Genomic DNA, 22,570 nt, shown 5'->3' on the forward strand with positions numbered 1-22,570 from the left:
TTTAATAGCTGACCCACCATTTCTTTCCTCTGCCTTTTACTATGCACGTAGCTGAAGAAAGCCTTTTTGTTGTTTTTAGCATCGCTTCCTAACCTCAGCTCATTCTCAGCTTTAGCCTTCCTGACGCCATCCCTGCAATTCTGTGCTACCTGCCTGTACTCTTCCTTTGTTACTTGGCCTTCTTTCCACTTCCTGCATGTGTCCTTTTTCGTTTCCAGGTCATCCCTAAGCTTTTTGTGAAGCCACATTGGCTTCTTCTGTTGTCTTCCACCTTTTCTTCTTGTTGGAATTGTTTGTGATTGTGCCTTGAGAATTTCCTTTTTTAAAAGCTCCCACCCATCTTGGACTCCTTTTCTCGTTAGAGTCACTTGCCATGGGACCTTACTGATCATTGTTCTGAGTTTATGAAAATCAGCTTTCCTAAAATCCAGGGTACGTGTTTGACTACACTCAGCTTTTGCTTCCCTTAGAACCAAGAAAAAATCCTGCTTATGGGTTTCCCACTGGGGCTTCTGGTTGGCCATTGTGAGAAGTGGGATGCTTGAAGAGAGAGGCCTTTGGCGTGATCCAGCACAGCTCTTCTTAATCCCTCACGACCCAATCCCTCCTCCACAAGTCTTGGAGCACTCCTCCACCAGCCCCTCCGAAAAATCACTACACACACACACATGGCAACCCAGACCATCATGTGCACAAAACATTCACTAGCAGCAGCTATAGAAATGCTGCTGCTGACCCCTGGATTCACAGCTTTGCATGGTGACCACCTACTGAAAGGTCCATTTCACCTTACCAGTGATGCAAATGTTTTTCTTTGCAGTTAGTTCTACTAACTGCTTTTATACTGCTCTTTTATGTTATAGCTTTGTTTTAATGCTTCTGTTATAATTTGTGTCCTTGTAATTCTAACTTCTGAAAATAACACCCTGGGGACCTCTTGAAGAGCAGAATAGAAATCCCTTTTAAATACATACATACATACATGTCTTCCAGCACATGTAAACTGACATGCCCCTGAAATGTTGCTCCTGCTTCATTCTATCCTGATGAAGAGTTCTCTGAAGTCTGGAAGCATCCACGCTCCTTCCTCAACCCATCCTTGGCTAATGAAGGAACTCCTTGCCCTGCTCTGGACCTCCAGTTCCGTGTCGGGGCCTAACCAGGTCAAAGAGTCGCGGAAGAAGGCAACGGGACAAGGGAACTCCACTTGCCAACAACACACTGGCCTTTGATCTTCTGGCCAATGTTTATTGCCCGTCTTGCCATAAATTGCCCCGCGAGATATGCATCATAGTTCGCCACCCCAACTCCTCCCTTGGTGTCTTGGAGATTTCTTAAGGGGCAAAGTTCTTGTGTAGCTCAGCACCTTACACTGGTAAGAGAACGTTTTGCCAGGACCATCCGCATCTGGGCTACTTCTCTCTTCGGGGTTTTTGCCAGGACCATCTGGGCTGCTTCTCTCTTCTGGCTTCAGGATCCATGGGAGGTCACAGGCACCACAATTTGTCCATCTCGGCCTTCCTCCTCCTCCTCCTCTCCTTGTGCACCACAACTGGTAGGGAGGTGGGTGTTGGGGGGGTGGGATCTGGCAGCTGGAGAAATGGGAGGCTTGGCCTGTCTGGGACGGGTACGAGGCCTGATGGGTTAGAGCCGTAGGGCCAGTGGCACGCCTGGGTCCTCTGGGGAAGCAGGGGCAAAAGTGGGGCCTGTGGGCAGGTCCTGTCTCCATCTTAGGGGGGAGGGCTGCTGCTTTGTTCTGTGGCTGCCCCCCCCCAAGAGGACAGCTGGCCTTTGTCTCTTGCAGAGCTGACCTGCCTGAACGGGGGGACCTTCGACGGGGTGAAGTGCATTTGCCCCCCTGCTTACTATGGGCCCCGCTGTGAAGAAGGCCCCGATCCCAGCCTCTGGAGTACCACAGCCCCAACAGAAACATCAGCCCCAACCGCCCCCAGCAGCACAGGTACCCCACGAGGTGGGGAGATGGGCTTTGTGAGTTGGCCCGAACTCTGCTCCACTATCTTGGGTTGTGCCTACGTTTTGCCCGGGGGGGGGGGGGACACACCATATTATACAGAGCTTAGTTTGAGTGGGTGGGGGTGGGGTAGCCCTGAAGCCATACATGAAGCCATCATGTAAAAAGTATATAAAGCTGTCATGGTTGGCCATGGGCACCACTGTTACGAAGCATGCTTTAATTTACATGGACGTGCACATCACATACATGTAAACCAAATACATACATTGTTGCAGAACTCAGAGTCAGAGAGACCACGGAGTGAAGGAAAAAGAGATTCTTCTTTATTTAACGCGCGGGCTTAAGGCTGGAATCATTTCCAAAGAGCCAGAAGCCCTGATTTACATTAGCACATTGTTTTTATAGATATTGTGACACATAGGAAACGGCTCCTCCTTTCCCTCCCATATGGGGTTGCAGTCCTCAACATTTCTTCTCCTAGCGCCATTGTTTATAATACAAGAACTGGGTTATAGGGTAGCCGTGATAAGCAGAGAACAGAAGAGAACAGCAGAGAACAAGATATACAATTGTATGACCTTTGACAAGATAAGGAATTCCTGTGTCTCGTCAGCTTACAACAATATATTCAAGGGAGAAAGAGCTCAGCAAGAACATGAAGCATGAGACTGCATGAGGTTACTTAGTCTGACCCCCGATATGGCTGCTACATTCCCCCCTTAAATGCATAATTTCATTACAATTATAGCATTTCATTATGCAAATAGACATTGTGGTTTGCGAAGCATAACACAGGACTCTTATAGCAACCCTCTTACTTGATAGCTTGTTGAGCTATTAGAGCGTAGAGGGCGGCAGTTTTACTAGCCGAGACATAAAACAGATTGGTTAAACAGCGCATAAGACAAGGAATGCAAAGGCATAACAGTATCTCTATGAACAACACTGGTAGAATTAGGATGAACAATGCTTCAAGCCAGCTAAGATCTGGAAGCCAAGGGGTTAACCAATTAAGCCAATTGTTTTGTCCCATTGTTATGTCAGCCACTATATTATGCATGCAGATTATTGATTTGAACATCTACAGCATTACTATTATTAGTCAAATTAAATGATGGAGGAGAAAAAGATAAAAAACCTGTTTGCAGGTATATCTCTTGGCAAACAAAAATGCTTTGCTTTAGTGATGTTAGCCAGGTGAAGCCAGTAATTATCAGTGAATTGCTGGGACAAACTTCCCCTTTCAGGGGCTGGCCCCCCTTTTTCGCACCTTATTAAGGAAACACAATGCAACACTACTAACACTACAACAGGTATATTTAATCTTCTTTAATCTTCTTTGGGATCTGACCGTACGCTGGGCAGCTATTCACCTGGCAAGCTGCAGTGGGGTCTAGTCCCTCTCTTCAATTCTCCAGCTGCAGGTCTGACCGTACGCAGGGAGGACAGTTTCCCGGTGTGTCCACAGTAAGGTCTAGCCTGAGTCTTCTTACTGCTTTTTCAGAATACTTTTTAGAGGATTTTCAGGATTTCTGTTTACAGTCTACTTCCCCCCTCTCGCTCTCTTGACTCATGTCCAATGTATCCAGGGTTTAACTCCAGCTGCTTTCATAGCTGCGGGGGTGGAAAGTATGACAGTTCTCAGTCCTCTCCATCTGGGAGTCAAAGGGTTATTTTTCCCTCTTTAACTCATACTTTAACTCTTGGTTGGAAAGGATTAACTTCTGTGATGGGAATTGGGGCTTATTTTCTAAGACAAAGCGACGCTGGGCTTGAAGAACTTTGCCCAGTGTTTGGACTTCTTGTTTAAGGCTCACGTTTGCTTGCTCTTGATGCCGCTCCAGTGTCAATCATGAAGTCAATGTCACGGCCCCTCACAGTCAGTGTCACGGCCCCTCTCAAGCTGTCTCCCTCTTCACCCATTCTGGCCCCTTTGGTTTTCTCCTTTGTGTATTTGATTCATTTTATTTGGGCATTCATGCCACCAATGTCTATCTTGTCCACACTGGGCACACTGTGCCTTTGCCTCTGCTGGGTCTTCTTCTATTTTTCCGTCCACATCTTCTTGGGCCTCTGGGTCGAGTGGGGTATATTGGCGATAGGCATCTAAAAGACGCTCCAAGTACGCTCTGGGGCCTCGGTGGCACCTTGCAGCAGTTCAGACACTTTAGTCATATTAACTGACTTCTTCATACCTGCCTTTACGGCTTCTAACAGCAGGGTTTGATACTGGGTGAGGCGCTCTAGCCCTGCTTGTGTGTTGGGATTTCAGCAGGGGGTGGTTTACTTACAAGGAGACTTTATTGGGTAACTTACAGCGCACAGGCGTACCTAATGGTTGGATCAGACAGCTTGTCTGAACCACGAGCTATTGGGCTAAATGGGTTTTATACCATACATGTTACTCATGAGGCAGCACAACACTAGCAAGCATTTTCAGCATAGGCTAGAAGTGTTTGGTTCTCAGGCACAGCTTCCTGTAAACAACTTCGCTTCTCAGCAAAGTGCTTGATAACACTTTCATTTATTAGTATGGGAAGATAAATTTTTCTCTCTTTCTTTTACTTTCTTTTTCTTGCTGATCTGCCTGTATTGCAGATCATGTTTCAAACTTTTTACATAAAACTTTCTTTTCTATGCACCAGCCTTGTTTCTTTATTTGTCTTTTTCAAGTTAAACTCACTTAAACCTTTCTGCCTTACACTAGTCCCAATGACACACATTTGGGATAGGCTCTTCTTCTCCTTCTAGTTACATTTTCTTCATCTTAAAGAACTATTACATTATTGTGGCTACTTTATCCCAGGTAATAAGCTCCAGGCACAATCAGCTGCTTCTAATTCACCCGGGGGGCAACTATGGCCACGCTTCTTCTCTACAAATGTTTTTTTCTTTTTTGCCTCTTGCCTCTTCTTTCTTCTTTTTTCTCCCTTTTCTATCTGTCTGCTACTTTCTCTATTTCTGTCTTTTCTACTTGACTTTGTCTTTTCTCCTTGTCATCCATTGGGAACCACACACTCAGTATCATTTGGAGTTGCAACTAACACTAATCTGCAAATATCACATATATTTTATGATATCTAAGAAATCATAAGATATACACAACAAACTTTTTTGCAATTTAACACAATGAATGGAAAGCACTTTTTGCATGGTAAGGCATGATGGAGCAGATCCAGCAATTATACTGCTCTTCTGGCTGAAAGCTCAGGGCCCATTAAAATTAAGGGATGGGCATACTCACACACGCAAAGAGTTCTAGGTCACCATTTTTGCATCGGCAACTCTATGCTGCATGAGTTTTAGCAGAAGGAAATCTAAAAGTCATAGATCAAACTCAGCCTGCTGTACACGGAGCTGACTACAAACACAGACACACGGTCCACAGCGATGAGAGTTCAAGTTTATCCAAAGCTTCACAGCACTGTCCATGGCAAGTCTTTGACAATTTAAAATTTTAGTTCATGTGCAGAGTGTCTCTAAAAAGCCCAGACAATGATGGAGGCAAACAGAGAAGGCTCTGGGCAATGAAGATGAGATGTTTCCAGCAAAGGCTCCCCACTTTTGCATCAGTTTAGAAAGGGAAAGTGTGGCCCTACACCCCTTCTGACAGACAAGGGCCTTTAACTTTTTAGCAAGGCCTCTGTCTAAACAGAGCGGCACAGCTCAGCTCTCTAGCCATGATGCTTTAACCTGGGCAATTCCTCTGTAAATTTTATTCTACTTCTGTCAGGTTCTCACAGGCATTTTAAAAACTTACCCTTTTTTTTTTCTTTTCTAACCTGGTACATGAAAGCAAAGTGCCGAAACTTAGGACGCTGGGGGGTGATGGGCATCGCTTTATACTTGCATTTTTCAGGCAGCCATTAATCTTCTTCCGGGGAGGCGGTGGGGTTATTTGCAGGATTTCAAAGGCAAGCTTCTCAGTTTGTTTGTATTTGTAAATTCCAAGCTTAAAACAGGACACGATGAGGTACAGGGAAGTCAAATCTTTGCTTTGGCACCGGCAACAAATAACTCAGGTTAGCTTTCTTCGCTGGGGTTTCAAACAGGAAAACAGTCTTAATTTAAAGTTGTAACATCACTGACAGCGTCAGCCAGCCAGCTACACAGATCTCACTGTTTTTTAAGACAGTTACTCCAATATCTTCTTTTCTTCTCAATCAGGTTGGGTCTTCTAGCTTACACAGTTTATTGCAGCTTCCAGGAGCATGGTAGTAGTGTGATTTTGGCTTGGCCAGGAACATGCTGTCTGGTTTCTCGGTCTCTTCAGCACACACACTCAGGCAGTGTAACACTGGACACTTAAATCAGTGAGATTTCTTCATTGCAGGGAATCCCACGGCAAAAGCTTAATGGTTACGCTCTTCAGAAATCATATAGCTGATGGTCAGTAGCTACAGGCTCTATGCAATTCTAACAGAGTTCAAAGCTAAACACGGTTACCTTGACAGAGATCTTCAACGTGGTCTTTCCACTTCATTTTGCCTTGGGACAGTCTGATGGCACACTTTCCACTCGAAGAGGGGTCTAGCCTGTGCTCTGGGGGCTGATTCTTCACCTTTATTCTCCATTTTGCGCCTTCATCTTCTGGGTCTTCATTTTCAGTTTCCATTTCTTAGGGATTTTATCTCAATTAGGCAAGGTGATGATGTTGCACAACTCAGAACGTTGTGGGCAATTTTCCTGCCCCCCTCTCGGCGCGCTAGGCTAACAGCTACTTCTTCGGCCTCACACTCCCACGCTTCGTTAAAAGCCAGACTGTCCTGCAACATTTCTTTAATTAACAGCCTCAGATCTTGTTCTTTTTTTCTCTCAGCTCGACCTTGAGCTTTTTGCTGTTTTCTCTCTCTATTCTGAATCTTTTTTTTTTAAAAAAAAAACCTTTTTCCTTTTTTTTTGGACATACATCTTAAGGGGGTGCAAGTCTTGAGCAGTAGACGATGACTGATGAGCAGTAGACGAGCTCGCCTCCTCTTTTTTTTTGTGAGAACACATCTTTTTAAGGGTCACCGCCGATTTTATTAAATCTTCTGCCCCACACTTCAATTCTTCAGTTTCTTTTATTAATGCTGATTGAGGTGTAAGAGGGGAACCTCCCGATCCCGTAGAGATGAAAGTCTCGGTAGACAATATCTGGGAGTTGAGGACCGTAGCTGAAATCAGCGAATTACTGCCGGTGGGGCTTGAAACTGATGGCGACAGTTCTAAGTCAGAGCGAGGGGCAATGCCTCTGCAGGGGGGATGGCAGGGGCTCAGGAGCCACCGGATCTGGATCTCAACGGGGCGGTCTTACAGTAACATGGGCCCGTGGTGGAAGTGGGGCATAAGCAGGTGGAAACGCCGTTAGCTCTGCCAGATCTTCACATGGGGCTTCTAACACTGGTTGTAATTTCTTGGCCAATTTTTCTTTTCTGAGCACCAAAACTTTTGCCTGGGATTCTAGGCATTTCTTTAGCCATGGAGGAGAAGCGCGGACTATGGAATCCCACGAGTTTATGTAGGGAAATTGGTCGGGGTGCCCAGGTCTCCCAACCACAATGGCATATACACGGCTGATTTTGCTGGGCTCCAAAGAGCCTTTAGTAGGCCATCCTACACCAAAAGACGGCCACTCTATTTCACACAAAGTCTGCAACCGTTGAGGATTCATGGGGGGTTCCCCATAATCTCTACTAAAACCTTTCTTAAAATTTGCTAGCATACATCCCAAGGGGGTGCAAGGTTTGCTTCCCCCACCACCCATAGCCTCCCTCCTAAATTGAAGACAGACACAATTAGGGAATGGGGATTGGTCAGTGAGTAAGGGGTCTCACTGGCCGACACAAGAGGATTTTACACACCACGCACTTTGCTACTGGCCTGGGCACCCGGACAGTCAACGGTATGCGTCAGAAACCGCAGTAGCCACTCACACAATTATCAATTTTCACCACTTCATTCATATGTCCCTGCCACCCACTTTTCCCACTTTTTTTACCAGAGCGGAAAGCGGCTTCCCCAGCTTCCTCAGCTTCCTACTGAGTACTGGCGTGCTGGGTACTGGCGCCCACTCGGGGGTGTGATCAGGCCCCCCTTCTACCCGCAAGGAGTAGGTTCTTTTGTATACCACCAACAGTGACCTTCTTCATGAGGCGGGGCCCTCTTTTTTTCTGCCCAGTGGCCTTTCTCCCTAAAGGCGGGGCCCTCTTTTTCCCATATACTTGCCTTTCTCCTGAAGGCTTCCAATGTGGGTTTCAACTCAATTGCAGCTGCGATACAGGCAGGGCTCAAGTTCCTTCCTCCGCTTCCCAAGGTTCTCTTGCCGCTCGCTGCCGTTTGGGCGATCCCGGTGCAGGCTTTCTCCCATTCACTCGACAAAAAGGTCGGTGGCGCCAAGAAAGGAAGGCATGCGCCGAGCTCGTCTTCCCGGTGCGGCGATCAAGAGCAGGCAAATGCCACCTGTCTGGCTCAGAGCCTGCCACATCCGAGTCACGGCACCATTTATGTTGCAGAACTCAGAGTCAGAGAGACCACGGAGTGAAGGAAAAAGAGATTCTTCTTTATTTAACGTGCGGGCTTAAGGCTGAAATCATTTCCAAAGAGCCAGAAGCCCCGATTTACATTAGCACATTGTTTTTATAGATATTGTGACACATAGGAAACGGCTCCTCCTCCCCCTCCCGCGTGGGGTTGCAGTCCTCAACATTTCTTCTCCTAGCGCCATTGTTTATAATACAAGAACTGGGTTATAGGGTAGCCGTGATAAGCAGAGAACAGAAGAGAACAGCAGAGAACAAGATATACAATTGTATGACCTTTGACAAGACAAGGAATTCCTGTGTCTCGTCAGCTTACAACAATATATTCAAGGGAGAAAGAGCTCAGCAAGAACATGAAGCATGAGACTGCATGAGGCTACTTAGTCTGACCCCCGATATGGCTGCTACAACATGAGGGATCTTTTGGTGGTGAACTCTGGGCGCTTAGGAAAAACCTGAAACTCCAAAAGCTGGGAGAGTCAGAGACCACAACAAGGTCTTTGAAAGCAATTCTTTGTTTTATTAAAGAGGAATTTAAAATGAATTAGAATCACACATCAGGGGAATTAAAATCATACATTGACACTAAGGATAATCAAGATAATGAAGCATTTGAAGTCAACAGTGAAGGTAGGTGCACCGGGACACATAGAAAATCACGTGGCTGGGGAGTGTTCAAAAAAGAACAGTTTTGATTTCGGGGGGGGGGGGTGTTTAAAAGAGGCTTGATAGTAGTAGTAGTTGTTCAGTTCAGTCATGTCCGACTCTTCGTGACCCCATGGACCACAGCATGCCAGGCCTTCCTGTCCTGCGCTCTTTCCCGGAGCGTGCTCAAGTCCGTATTCATTGCATCAGTGATGCTATCTAGCCATCTCATCCTCTGCCGTCCCCTTCTCCTTTTGCCTTCAGTCTTTCCCAGCATCAGGGTCTTTTCCAGAGAGTTTTCTCTTTGCATTAGGTGGCCAAAATATTTGAGCTTCAGCTTCAGTATCTGTCCTTCCAATGAGCAGTCAGGGCTGATTTCCTGTAGGATGGACTGATTTGACCTCCTTGCAGTCCAGGGGACTCGTAAGAGTCTTCTCCAGCACCACAGTTCGAAGGCATCAATTCTTCGGCGCTCAGCCTTCCTTATAGTCCAGCTCCCACAGCCTTACGTTGCTACTGGGAAAACCATAGCTTTGATTAGACGGACCTTTGTCGGCAAGGTGATGTCTCTGCTTCTTACTATGCTGTCTAGGTTGGCCATAGCTTTCCTCCCAAGGAGCACCTTTTAACTCTTAGCCAGCAGGGGTGGGGGTGATTGATTCTGAAGGGAGGAGGAGGAAGTGGGGGGAAAGAAAGAAGTTTCAGCTTCTGATAATTTGGGGGAATTGTGAGAGAGTTTGCAGGAGTGGGTTAGGGCAAAGGCAGGGTTTTTGGTGGAGAGTGGATGGAGAGGCATACAAGACCAACAGGGAATTCTGAAGCCAAGGGGTTTTGGAGTTTGGCATGGGATGGAGTATTAGGAAAAAGGGAGGAAAGAGAACAACTGGAGTTTGGTGCAATTGCAGCATAGAAGGAAAACAGAAGATAATGCAAAGATTGGCCTCTCCTTATCTGCTGACTTGTGAAGTGATGGGAAGCTCTGCTGAGCTCCTCTGGAAAAGAAGGGGAGATGGGAGGGAAAGGGGGGGTTGCTCTTTTGAGCAGAAGGGATGGAAGGAATCCTCTTCTCTCCCTCTCTGCGTGTTCTATAAATTTGGGTTGCTGATTTTATATGTCTTCTCAGGATTTAGTAACCAAAACAAAACAAGTCTTTCTTCTAAGACTGTTCATGGATGTTGGGAAATGGAATTTTAGGTCAGACATTAAGGGAAAAAAGAAGACAATGGGATTCTCTTTCTCTCCTGATGTGCAGAAAAGATGGGAGTTGATGGGTGCATATCACTGGCCATCAGGGGTCCAGTTGAGCAAGACAGCCAGAGGGAATTTGGTAATTGTCCAAAACAAAGGTGGCAAAAGAGTCATGAAGGCGTGCTTGCTCAGGGTGTATTGGGGTTTCAGGGTCCCACAGCTTTAAAAGACATTGAATTCTTTATTTTAAAGCAAGGTTAGAAGTCAGGCTTCTGTGGTGGTTGTCCTGAGGCAGCATCTGACATTTGCAAGAGTTAACACGGAGGAGTTAAGGCAATCAGAGCATCACAGCGGGCCAGAAATTTGCATGCAAGAAGTCTGCAGCTGCACTCGGCCTCAATATCCTATGGAACCAGCTTTTTTTTTTTTTTTGCTGTTCTCCAAGACCAAAACACCCTGGTCCCCTTCCATATGCAGGCCCTGTCTTCCCACAACAGCAGAATTTGGGGGTACTTCGTAACACCACAGTTCATTCATCTCCGCCTTCCTCCTCTCCTTCTTGTGCACCATGACTGGGTGGGGGTGGGATCTGGTGGCTGGGGAAATGGGAGGCTTGGCCTGTCTGGGACTGGTGCGAGGCCAATGGGTTAGAGCTGTAGGGCCCAGAGGCTTCAAGAGGGCATTCCTTGGTCCTCTGGGAAAGCCGTGGGGCTGATTGGTGCTGAGCAAAAGTGGGGGCTATCTCGGGGCGGAGGGCTTTGTTCTGTGCCTACGGCTTCCCCCCTCCTGAGAGGCCAGCTGGCCTTTGTCTCTTGCAGAGCTGACCTGCCTGAACGGGGGGACCTTCGACGGGGTGAAGTGCATTTGCCCCCCTGCTTACTATGGGCCCCGCTGTGAAGAAGGCCCCGATCCCAGCCTCTGGAGTACCACAGCCCCAACAGAAACACCAGCCCCAACTGTCCCCAGCAGCACAGGTACCCCACGGGGTAGGGGGATGGGCTTTGTGAGTTGGCCCGAATTCTGCTCCACTATCTTGGGTTGTGCCTATGTTTTCCCCTGGGGGGGGGACTGTATTATACAGAGCTTAATTTGAGCGGGGGCGGGGGAGAGCGGGGCAGGGTGTGTGCATAGCCCTGGAATATGTAAAGCCATCAGGTAACGGAACTGCTCAGAGCATGAGCAGAATGTCTTTCTGTCACTCCAGAGGACCTTTCTCTAGCCACTGCATATCTGGGATTAGGGGTTCTGTCTTCCAAGCAGGCGTAAGGCCTGAAATCTCTAATTCTAAGTATTTATTTATTTTAGAGATTCGAACCCTACTTTTAAATTTAAGTATGATTCAAATAACCTTTCACTGGAGAAAGGCTGGCAGACTTCTCCGCCTTGGCACTGTCGAGAGTGGCCTGGGGTCACTCCAGGGGGGCTTCCAGATGAGGCTTTTAGCGGCAAATGCCCTGCCTCATTCAGTGAACTTTACAGAGGTCCAGATGAGGACATATTCCACTTAGAACCCTCCTACATTTTCTCACTGGGTTTTCCATCTTTTATCCTACTGCAGAAAATTTGTTAAGGCAGAACATTGGAATAGCTGCACTTCTGAGCAGTAGCACCTGTAGCCCCGCTCTACCTGTTCCGAAGCACCTGGGTCCCACAACTGTGCCTGGGGTGGGGGAGGAAATGGAATCGGCTTTCAGCTCCCAGGAAATGGAGTCAGCTCCCAGCTCCCTCTTAAATCTGCTTACAAAAATGCAAATTCTTATTGTTCACAACATTGGCAATTATGGCGGCTGTTGGACTGAGAACCTTTAGGAAAAAAACAAGGTTTGAGGTAATAAAGATATCAAGTTAACTGTAAAGACCAATTTCCGAATGCTGGGTTGGCAGAATGTGGCATGCATGTGAGTTTTTCTCCTGATGTGGCTTCATGCTCACATCATGCTGAGGGGCCAACATCTCTTTTCTTCCTTTCAGTTGTCTGCCAAAATGGGGGCGTGTGGCTCGGGACAGCCTGCCGATGTAGCCACTATTTCTGGGGTCCCAGGTGTGAGTTTGTCGTGAACGTCATTGAAGTTAGTACAGGTACGACTGCCACGGCCCCAGGAATCAGAGCAGAGGAAGATGTGGGGAGCACAAAACGGTCTGTATCCCCACATTCTGAAATACCCAGTCAGTCTCAAAGTTTAGCAACCAAACTATGTTGATGTCTTTCCTGAATTCTGAGGTCTGTGCAGGGGCATGAGGGTGTCTCTGCCAGAGGACCCAGGAGTCCTGGCTCCTGCCCTCTTGTGCTGTAGCCATGAGCCCAGTCTTCTCCCCACACTCCCCCCAGTCAAGGGGTCTTGGTGCTCGGCCTCGTCCATCTCCCTCTCTCCTTCAGCTCCCCTCCCCTCCCCTGGGCCAGGAGGTGCATTAACCAGGGGAACAACATGTCTCGTTGACAGTGGTGGAGGCATGGATCAGCATGACAGTTATCGTCAGCAACCACAAATTCACAGAGGGCCTGGCTGACTCTTCCTCTCCACAATATAAGGTCTTCGCCGAGGTGTTCACAGAACAGGTGAGTCCTGGAGAGAAGGTGAGGATGTTCCGACTAAATCCAGAGCTAAGTGTGTACCAGGGCTCTGAGCCCTAATATGGATGATGATAGATTCACGGGCCCCTGAGCACATACAGAGCGCTCTCTCACTGCTGAGTAACCACATCAAGGTCTGGGGGAATTATAGAATAGTAGGGTTGGAAGGGACCCACAAGGCCATCGAGTCCAACCCTCTGCTCAGTGCAGGAATCCAAGTCAAAGCATCCCTGACAGATGGCTGTCCAGCCTCGTCTTGAATGCCTCCGGTGTGGGAGAGCCCACCACCTCCCTGGGTCATTAGTTCCATTGTTGCATTGCTCTCACAGTCAGGAAGTTTTTCCTGATGTTCAACCGGAATCTGGCTTCCTGTCACTTGAGCCCATGATTCCGTGTCCTGCACTCCGGGATGATCGAGAAGAGATCCTGGCCTTCCTCTCTGGGACAACCTTTCAAGTACTTGAAGAGCACTATCATATCTCCCCTCAGTCTTCTCTTCTCAAGGCTAAACATGCCCAGTTCTTTCAGTCTCTCTTCATAGGGCTTTGTTTCCAGTCCCCTGATCATCTTCCTTGCCCTCCTCTGAACCCTCTCCAGTTTGTCTGCATCCTTCTTCAAGTGTGGTGCCCAGAATTGGACACAGTACTCCAGATAAGGCAAAACCAGTGCTGAGTAGAGGGGAACTAATACTTCACATGATTTGGAAGCTATACTTCTATTAATGCAGCCCAAAAGAGCATTTGCCTTTTTTGCAGCCACATCACATTGTTGGCTCAAATTCAGCTTGTGATCTACAACAATTCCAAGATCCTTCTCGCGTGTAGTATTTTTGAGCCAAGTATTCCCCATCTTGTAACTGTGCATTTGGTTTCTTTTTCCTTGGTGCTGAACTTGGCATTTATCCCTATTAAATTTCATTCTGTTGCTTTCTGCCCAGCACTTGTCTATCAAGATCACTTTGAATTTTGTTTCTGTCTTCCAAGGTTTTAGCTGTCCCACCCAATTTTGTGTCATTTGCAAATTTGATCAGCATTCCCAGCACCTCCTCCTCCAAGTCATTAATAAAAATGTTGAAGAGCACCGGCCCAGGACTGAGCCCTGCGGTACCCCACTCGTTACCTCTCCCCAGTTTGAGAAGGTCCCATTGAGAAGCACTCTTTGAATCCGATTCTGTAGCAAACTGTGGATCCACCGGATCGTTGTTTCATCTAGCCCACTTTGATAAAGTCAAGGATAGCCGATCTTCTAGTTCTTTCCTCTACTTTCTGTAGGAGGAAGTTATCTGCCACACAAGTCAGGAATTTCCTGGAGGGGACATGTTTTGCAGAATTTGTCTCCCAACAAATATCCGGGAAATTGAATTTCCCCTTTACCACTACATCATGTTTCCTTAAAACATTGGCAATTTGCTTTTCAAAAGTTTCATCCTCATCTTCTCCTTGATTGGGTGGCCAATCAAGAACTTACAGGTCAGATGGTGCTGTGTCTAGACAGAGTTGAGCCCTGGCCTCACTGTCATTCCAGAAATGAGAGAAGACCTGGTGATGCAGGGAGGGGCATGGGGGGAAATGCTGTGATGAGGCTCTCCTAGGGTTTCTGTTTTTCTAATTAGCAGCCCCGCAGGGAAGGTTGGGGACCAGTTGCTCTGGGAGATGGCATTTAACTGTTTCTTCCCATGCCGTTTCTTCCCCCCAAAGCTGCTATTAGCTCTGAGGAGAAAACAGGAGGGGATGCTATAACTGCCCTGCCCCCACAACAGAACTAATAGCAACTTTATGGTGTTAAGGAACTATCCAAGACAGGTTAGGTTGAACAGTCAGAAATTTATTAAAGCACATGTGCTCCACCGGAGAAGGAACTGGCAACCCAGTCCAGTATTCTTGCCAAGAAAACCCCATGGAACGTATCACAAGGCTAAAAGAGATGATGCCGGAAGATAGTATATTGGACACCTTCCAACCTGAGGGGCTCATCTTCCAGCGTCATCTCTTGTAGCCTTGTGATACATTCCATGGGCTTTTCTTGGCAAGAATACTGGAGTGGGTTGCCATTCCCTTCTCCAGTGGACCACATTTTGTCAGAACTCTCCGCCATGACCTGTCTGTCTTGGGTGGCCCTGCACGGCATAGCTTATGGCTTCACTGAGTTACGCAAGCCCCTTCGCCACAGCAAGGCAGTGATCCATGAAGGGGCACTATTCTATGATTCTATGAGAATGAGATTTTTAAAGTGGTCTAAGCAAGTATAAAGTTTTATTGAAAGACACTGGTGAGATACGTTTGTACACTGAGGTAACAGTAGATTTGAAATCCTGTGTGTTGTGCCTTATCCCATTGTTATATTACTTATTGTTATTTTCTTGCTTTTTTTGTATGTAGCCTAGCAAGCTTAATGATATATGATATATGATTTGATTTAATTGTTTAATGAAAAACTGCATATGGAATCTGTGAAAATTCAAGTGGTTCAGCTATTAAATAAGGATGGCAAAACGATAACAGATGGCAAAGAAAAGGCAGAGGTGCTCAATTCCTACTTTGGCTCAGTCTTCTCCCCAAAGAGGGTCTATGAGCCCCCTGGCAAAGGCGAAGTACAGGCTGAAGGGGCAGGATTGCAGCTGGAGATCGACAGGCATATGGTCAAGGAACACCTAATTCCTTTGAATGAGTTCAAATCTCCAGGGCCAGATGAACTGCATCCTAGAGTCATAAAGGAACTGGCAGAAGAACTCTCAGAACCGCTGTCTATTCTCTTTGAGCAATCATGGAGGACACGTGAAGTGCCAGATGACTGGAGGAGGGCTAACGTTGCCCTATCTTCAAAAAGGGTAAAAAGGAGGAACCTGGGAACTACAGACCAGTCAGTCTGACATCCATCCCTGGGAAAATTCTGGAGCAGATGATAAAGGAATCCATCTGGAAGCACCTTGACAACAATGCCGTGATTACTCGAAGCCAACATGGATTTGTCAAAACAAGTCCTGCCAGACAAATCTGATCTCATGTTTTGATCAAGTCACCTCCCTTGTAGACCGTGGGAATGCTGTAGACATCATATACCTCGACTTCAGCAAAGCTTTCGACAAAGTGCCCCATGATCTCCTGATGAGCAAACTAGCTCAAAGTGGGCTAGATGAAACAACGATCCGGTGGATCCACAGTTGGCTACAGAATCGGACTCAAAGAGTGCTTCTCAATGGGACCTTCTCAAACTTGGGAGTGGTAACAAGTGGGGTACCGCAGGGCTCAGTCCTGGGCCCAGTGCTCTTCAAGATTTTTATTAATGACTTGGAGGAGGAGGTGCAGGGAATGCTGATCAAATTTGCAGATGACACAAAATTGGGAGGGATAGCTAATACTTTGGAAGACAGAAACAAAATTCAAAGTGATCTGGATAGACTGGAGTGCTGGGCAGAAAACAACAGAATGACATTTAATAGGGATAAATGCCAAGTTCTGCACCTAGGAAAAAGAAACCAAAGGCACAGTTACAAGATGGGGGATACGTGGCTCAACCACACTACAAGCGAGAAAGATCTTGGAACTGTTGTCGATCACATGCTGAATATGAGCCAACAATGTGATGTGGCTGCAAAAAAGGCAAATGCTATTTTGGGCTGCATTCATAGAAGAATTGCTTCCAAATCCCGGGAAGTACTAGTTCCCTTCTACTCAGCACTGGTTAGGCCTCATCTGGAGTACTGTGTCGAGTTCTGGGCACCACACTTTAAGAAGGATGCAGACAAACTGGAGAGGGTTCAGAGGAGGGCAACAAAGATGATCAGGGGACTGGAAACAAAGCCCTATGAAGAGAGACTGAAAGAACTGGGCATGTTTAGCCTTGAGAAGAGAAGACTGAGGGGAGATATGATAGCACTCTTCAAGTACTTGAAAGGCTGTCCCAGAGAGGAAGGCCAGGATCTCTTCTTGATCATCCCAGAGTGCAGGACACGGAATCATGGGCTCAAGTTACAGGAAGCCAGATTCCGGCTGAACATCAGGAGAAACTTCCTGACTGTTAGAGCAATACGGCAATGGAACCAATTACCTGGGGAGGTGGTGGGCTCTCCCACACTGGAGGCCTTCAAGACGAGGCTGGACAGCCATCTGTCGGGGATGCTCTGACTTGGATTCCTGCATTGAGCAGGGGGTTGGACTCGATGGCCTTGTAGGCCCCTTCCAACCCTACTATTCTATGATTCTATGAGGCCTCCATTTTGCTTTCTAGGCGGAAGCGATTTACCGGAAAGTGCCTGAGTACCACAATATGACCATCTCGCAGCTGAGGTGAGTAAGAGAAAAGTTCCCCCCTGCTGTCATGCACAGCCTCTCCTAGCAGGGAATCTTAGCAGGGCTGATCACTGGAGGGCTCTGGGGTGCCACGACCTGGGTGAAGGGTGGCCATGTATGCATCACCCAAAAAGAGGAAATGCATTCCCCAGGATTTGCACAAAACGTGCATATGCCAGTTCCTTGGTAGTGATGCAACTTCGGAAAGAATGGCTATAATTGAAAGAGGAATACAAAAAATGCCTCTCGCCTTAGTGGGCGGCTGCAACCTGGTGCCCGTGCCCTGCTGCTCCACCTGCTGCCCGGTGCTGCTGAGGGCAGGTGGGCGGCAGTGCTGAGGCCTCTCCCTGCCCCCCTTCTTAGGGCTCCTGAGTATTAGTGTGGCCTTGAACCGGGCAGCCCTTTGCGCAGCAGCCGGCTTTTCTCCCCGTAGAGGACATCTTCAGACGGGGGCTGCCCTCTGTAAAGTCGGACGTGTGGCCACCCGAGGCTGAGCACACAGCCTGGGAGCCCCCTGCGACGTCCGGCCGTTCCTTGCCCCTCCTCCAGGCCCGCCCCAGGGACAGCGGTAGCACTGTCGGGGATTTTGCTTTGTAAAGGTGTGAGCGTGGGTGCATTTTTCATGAGGCCAATAAGCACATCGCCATCCAGTCCGGAAGACCAGTTTTGCTGGGCAGGCTTGGCACGTGGAAGAGGGGCACATCGTGGTAGCGACCCACGGGCGGAGCCAAAGTGTTCCATGAGCAGTTGTCTGGAGGGGGCCGGTTCTGGGGAGCAAACCCAAGGAGCCCATCAGGATCCCACAGAACGCACCAATGTCGCACACGTGTAGCTGTCCTGTGGGAGGTGGTCTAGTAGTCTCTGGCCCACACCACTTGTAGTGAAGTGACACATGGCAGCCAGTTGGCCATCCCCAGGCAAACTGGGGCCCGCCCACGTGGGCTTGGGTGGGCTCCTCTCCTAGAGGCAGAGAGGGCCACGTGGCCAGTGGCTGAACGCAGCCCAGGAAGGGCTGTGGCCTGCTGTGGGGAACGTGGCAGCCAAAGGCTCCCTCTCCTGTCAGTCGGCGGATCTCCCGCATCTGCAGACGGGCGCTGCAAGTGCCGGCGTCCTCCCTGCGTCTTGCACCCGGCCCCTCGGCTGCCGGGGCATGTGCGCTTTGCTAGCCAGACAAATGGCCACTGGAAGCCCGGGTGGTTTGTGCCAGGTTTCGAGAGGCCTTTGGGCACCCGCCCCGGGCAGCGGCAGGGCCAGGAGAGGGCCGAGGAAGAGTGCCGGCGCCGCCCTGAGGCCTTCTCGGTCTGATCCTGCAGCCCGGGCAGTGTCGTGGCGCACCATGAGGTCCACGTGATGCTCCCTCTCAGTGCCGGTGCCTGGGAGGCGCTTCAGAAGGTGTCTCTGCAGCTTGTGGCGGCGCTCCGTGGTGCAGCCCAGGAGCAGAAGTGTGGTGCCGGTTTCCGTGAGTCCCTCCGTGGCCGGAGCAGGCGGGGCATTGGTGGAGCAGGCGATGCCGGGGCTGGGGGCCAGGGGGTGAGCAGGGACCAGGGCCTGCTTCCCGAACGGATTGGTGTTGGGGCTCAGGCTGGCACGGGGTGTCCCAGTGCCAGCACTTTGCACAGGCTCAGAGGCATCGCATCCATTCTTCCTTGCTGCCCCCCCAGACATGCCTGTGATGCCACCACCAACTCCCCAGCCCCCTTTATGGTCTTTCCCAACCCCACATGGCCTTTGGCTTCAGGGGACCCCTGGTCCTCACCCAGCATGTGGAGAGGGGGGAGCTTTGACGCAGGAGCCGGGGGGGGAGGGAAGGGAGGAACTGCCCCTCCCCCAGCACAGCCCTCCCAGCCCTGGGGCCATGTTACCCCTTTCCTGCCCGGAGTGCCTGAGCATTGTCCCTCTCATTCCCCCCCCCCCCCCAGCCGGTCTGTGCTTCAATGCCTCATCCATCCAGGCTTCCGAAGGGGGCATCAGCATTGACCGCAATGGTGAGCATCATGGGCCAGCCCCCTCAGGTGGGTCATGGGGTGCCTCATTCTCCCCACTGACGTCCCCTTCTCCTCTCCAGAGATCTGCCGCCGAGCCGTCCCCCCTGGGTTCAGCCCCCACTTCTCTGGCCACCCCACAGAGGCGGGCTTCGAGTGCGTCACCCGATGTGCTGAGGGCCGCCCGCGCGCCCTCCACTGCAAGCACGGGCAGTGCCAGGTCCCCCTCTCCGGGCCCCGGTGCCAGTAAGTGCGTGCGCGAGTGCGGGACCGGGACCTCCACCTGCCCAGGACTCACCCACTTGAACGCAGCCCCGCCCCCGCCCCCGCGGCTTGGCTCGCTTCCGCGAGTCGCCTTGAGCAGCATGCCCTGCTGCCCCCTGGTCAGCTCCGCACCTCCTTGCCGGGGGGCCTGCCACCACTCTCTGGCTGGGGCTGTGACCTGGATGCTGAGGCTTGGATGGGCAGGGGGCAAATGGGCGCCCCTGCTTTGGGGAGGGGGTCTGGGCTCAACAGCCTTTAGGAGGCCTTCCCAATGCAGAAGGCAAACGCGTCAGAAGAGCCCTGGCGCTGGAGTGGACAGAAGGTGGCTCCCGCATCCAGCACCCGGCTTCCCGCGGTGGTCAGAAGAAGCCTTTGGGAAGCCACAAGCAGTGCGTGGAGGGCATGGCTCTGCTGCCACCCCCCCCACACGCAGGTCCCCGGCCTCTGGGCCTGTGGGTGGGCTGCCTCTCCACAGGGAGGCAGCACAGCCGCGGCAAGTGGCGCCCGCCCCTGCCAGCCGGCCTTGCCTCCCAGAGCACCCCTCCGGAGGCTTCCCCCGGCGCTCGTGAGCGGCTCCGCCTGCCTGGCCACGCCTGCTGTGCAGCAGGGCCTCCTCCTCCGGCCTGCCCTGCCCTGCCCTGCCCGCCCCGCCTCACTGGATGGCCTTGGACGCTGCCTCTGATGCGGGAGAGGGAGAATACACGTCCCCTCTCCGCTTTCTCCACCCTGGCGCCTTTCTGCCTCCCTCCCCCCTCGCCATTTCCCTAAGCTATAAAGCCCCAACACAAGCTGTACTCGGAGGGGAGCCTCTCCGGCCCCCGGATCCCTTGGTTGCTCTTTCCTGCCCCCTTTCCAGAGCTGCCCCATCCTTTTTGAGGGGGTGGGGGTCTATGTTATGACCTGGAGGGGGGTCTCGGGGCATGTGCAGGCCAGGAGCCCCTCCCCCCGTTGCTGACTGTCCTGCTCTGGCAGCTGTCCGGACACGGACACGTCGTGGTTCTTGGGGGATCGCTGTGACGTCCGCATCAGCAAGGTGGGCCTGAGCATTGGCCTCCCCCTGGCTGTCACCGCCGCGCTGGCCGTGGTCCTGGCTGTGGTAAGGGGGGGCATGTTGGGCCCTGGGGCTGTGGGAGGCAGGGGGCGCTCCCTCGTGGGTCAGCACAGGAGTGGCTGGGGCTGACCGGGCCCTCCTCCTGGTCAGGCAGCAGGCAAGGCAGCCGTGGGGGCGGAAAGGCGGTGGGTGGGCGGGGTGCGTGTGCCCCCTAAGCCGGAATGCAGGGGGGCAGAACCACTGTGCGCCCGAGGACTAGATTCCATTTTGGAGAAGCTGGGGTGGGGTGAATTCCAGTGGTGGATGGGGCCAAAGGGAAGGGGCAGGGCCAAGCCCACCCCCAATAAAACAGCCTATTGTAGCTGAAAGCTACAGCTGCCGGGAACTCCGCCTGCGGAGAGACATTTCAACCTTTTGGAGTGGACAGGAAACTGCACAAAAGCCAGGGAAGCCCCCAGCCATCCCTAGCTGGGGGCAGGGGAGGGGGCGTGGCCCTCTGGCAAACCCCAGAGGGCTGGATTAGGACCCCAGGTGGGCTGGATTTGGTCCTAGGGCCTGCGGCTCCCCACCCCCGCTTTAAGGAGACGCACCGAAAGCCACACCAAAAGATAACTAGACAAGTGGGGGACACAAACGTGAAAATGGAATTACAAGGGGCAGATTGGGGGATTGTTCCAAGTGGGGGAAACTGGCGCTCACCCCCAGAGCAGGAATCCCCCCCCACACACTTGAGTGATGGCATTTCTCCCCCCTCTTGCCTCTCTCAGGTCCAGCTCCGGAAATGATGGTTCTCTGCTCTCCAGACGATGTCTTGGAAAGGTGGCAGCAGCTGAACTTGGGGGGGAGGGGGGCAATGTTCTGTTCTCCCAGTGGCCAAGCAGAAGCCCCCAAGCCACCTGCCTGGGATGCTCTGGCTTGGATTCCTGCGTTGAGCGGGGGGGGGGGGGGTGGACTCGATGGTCTTTCAGGCCCCTCCCAGCCCCGCTGTTCCAGGGTTCCAGGACAGCAGCACCCTCCTGCCTATGTTCCCCAGCAACCGGCCTGATGCTGGGGGAGCCTCAAGCCATCAGGACCCCTCGCTACTGGCCACCGCCACCACCTCCGTGGATGTGCCCAGTCCCCCTTCACAGCCGCCCACACCAGTGGCCCTCACTGAATCGAATCCCAGTGATCCAACCTGTGGCCATGAAGTCCTGGAAGCCAGGCGTGGCTCCCGGACTGGGGGTGGGCAGCCTGGCCCTTCCAGGGGCTTCCTCTGCAACAGGGCTTGTTCCATGGACATGGCTGGTAGGTGGGTGGAGCCACGAGCCCACCAGCCTGCCCAGGTCCCATTCACCCCCGTTTCTCCTCAGACCTAGGACCCACCGCTGTCCCAGGCTGTGAACGGGGGGTGTGGCAGGGGAGGAGTCTGTGGGGCCACCTGGTCACAAAGCTCTTGGCGGCACCCTGGCATGGCCATCCCCAGAGCCGTGCTCTGGGCCGGGTCCTGGCGAGGCAGCTGCCTGCCTGTGCTGGCCCTTGCCTTGGGGGTCTGTGTGCCCCCAGGGCTGCCCTCGAACACGCTTCTTTCCGACACTGCTCCAGATTTGGGCCCCTGCAGGGAGAAGTGGGCTTTGGCTGCTTGGTTTTGTTTGCCAAGTCCCTGAGGCCTCTTTCTTCCCAGGAATAAAGCAGCAAGTGCCTCTGAGCTTGTGTGGTGTATGTTTCCCTTTCCACTCAGAAACTGCAGCCCCGTCCCATCCATCTGGGCCTGAAGCGTTCTTAGGCAATTTGGGGCGGGTGCACGCGGGAGGTGTGTGTCACAGCCTCTGTTCATTCCGCTGTGTCTGTGAGCCTCTTTGGGATGACACCAGCTTTGGGCCTTTGTGGACCTTTGTTCTGCTGGCGTTCTCTGCAGGCCCCTCAGCCGCACTGGCCCAACCTCTGGCCAGCAGTGGTCCGGACTTTGTCCATGGCCTTAGCTGACTAAATGCCACGGCCCAAAGCTTGCAGCAGCTCCTGGCTCTTCCTGGCTTGGTTTGGGGCCTGCCTGAGGCCGGTCCCTGCGGGTGCCCCTCCTGCCCTCACCCGCTGCTGCCAGGAA

At 51.2% G+C, this 22,570-nt stretch overlaps 1 protein-coding gene across 2 annotated transcripts; it reads left to right on the plus strand.

Moving 5' to 3' along the window:
- Positions 1–1,360: 1,360 nt before the first annotated feature.
- On the plus strand, positions 1,361–22,169 carry LOC146343252 (mucin-3A-like). 2 transcript variants are annotated; one of them, XM_084807007.1, is made up of 11 exons: positions 1,361–1,555; positions 1,805–1,960; positions 11,148–11,303; positions 12,301–12,408; positions 12,771–12,886; positions 17,129–17,187; positions 18,504–18,649; positions 19,110–19,175; positions 19,256–19,418; positions 20,409–20,532; positions 21,255–22,169. In XM_084807007.1, exons 1-11 carry the CDS (start codon positions 1,480–1,482, stop codon positions 21,270–21,272), a joined length of 1,188 nt encoding a protein of 395 aa, XP_084663133.1. In that variant the 5' UTR covers positions 1,361–1,479; the 3' UTR covers positions 21,273–22,169. The 2 variants fall into 2 exon arrangements, with proteins under 2 accessions (XP_084663133.1, XP_084663134.1); XM_084807008.1 differs by lacking the exon at positions 1,805–1,960 and having other exon boundaries at positions 1,378–1,555.
- The last annotated feature ends 401 nt before the right edge of the window (positions 22,170–22,570 follow it).

This window comes from Heloderma suspectum, chromosome 6 (assembly GCF_057233095.1).
Source record: "Heloderma suspectum isolate Gila_16-S chromosome 6, 16-S_ref, whole genome shotgun sequence".
NCBI classification, from domain to species: domain Eukaryota; kingdom Metazoa; phylum Chordata; class Lepidosauria; order Squamata; family Helodermatidae; genus Heloderma; species Heloderma suspectum.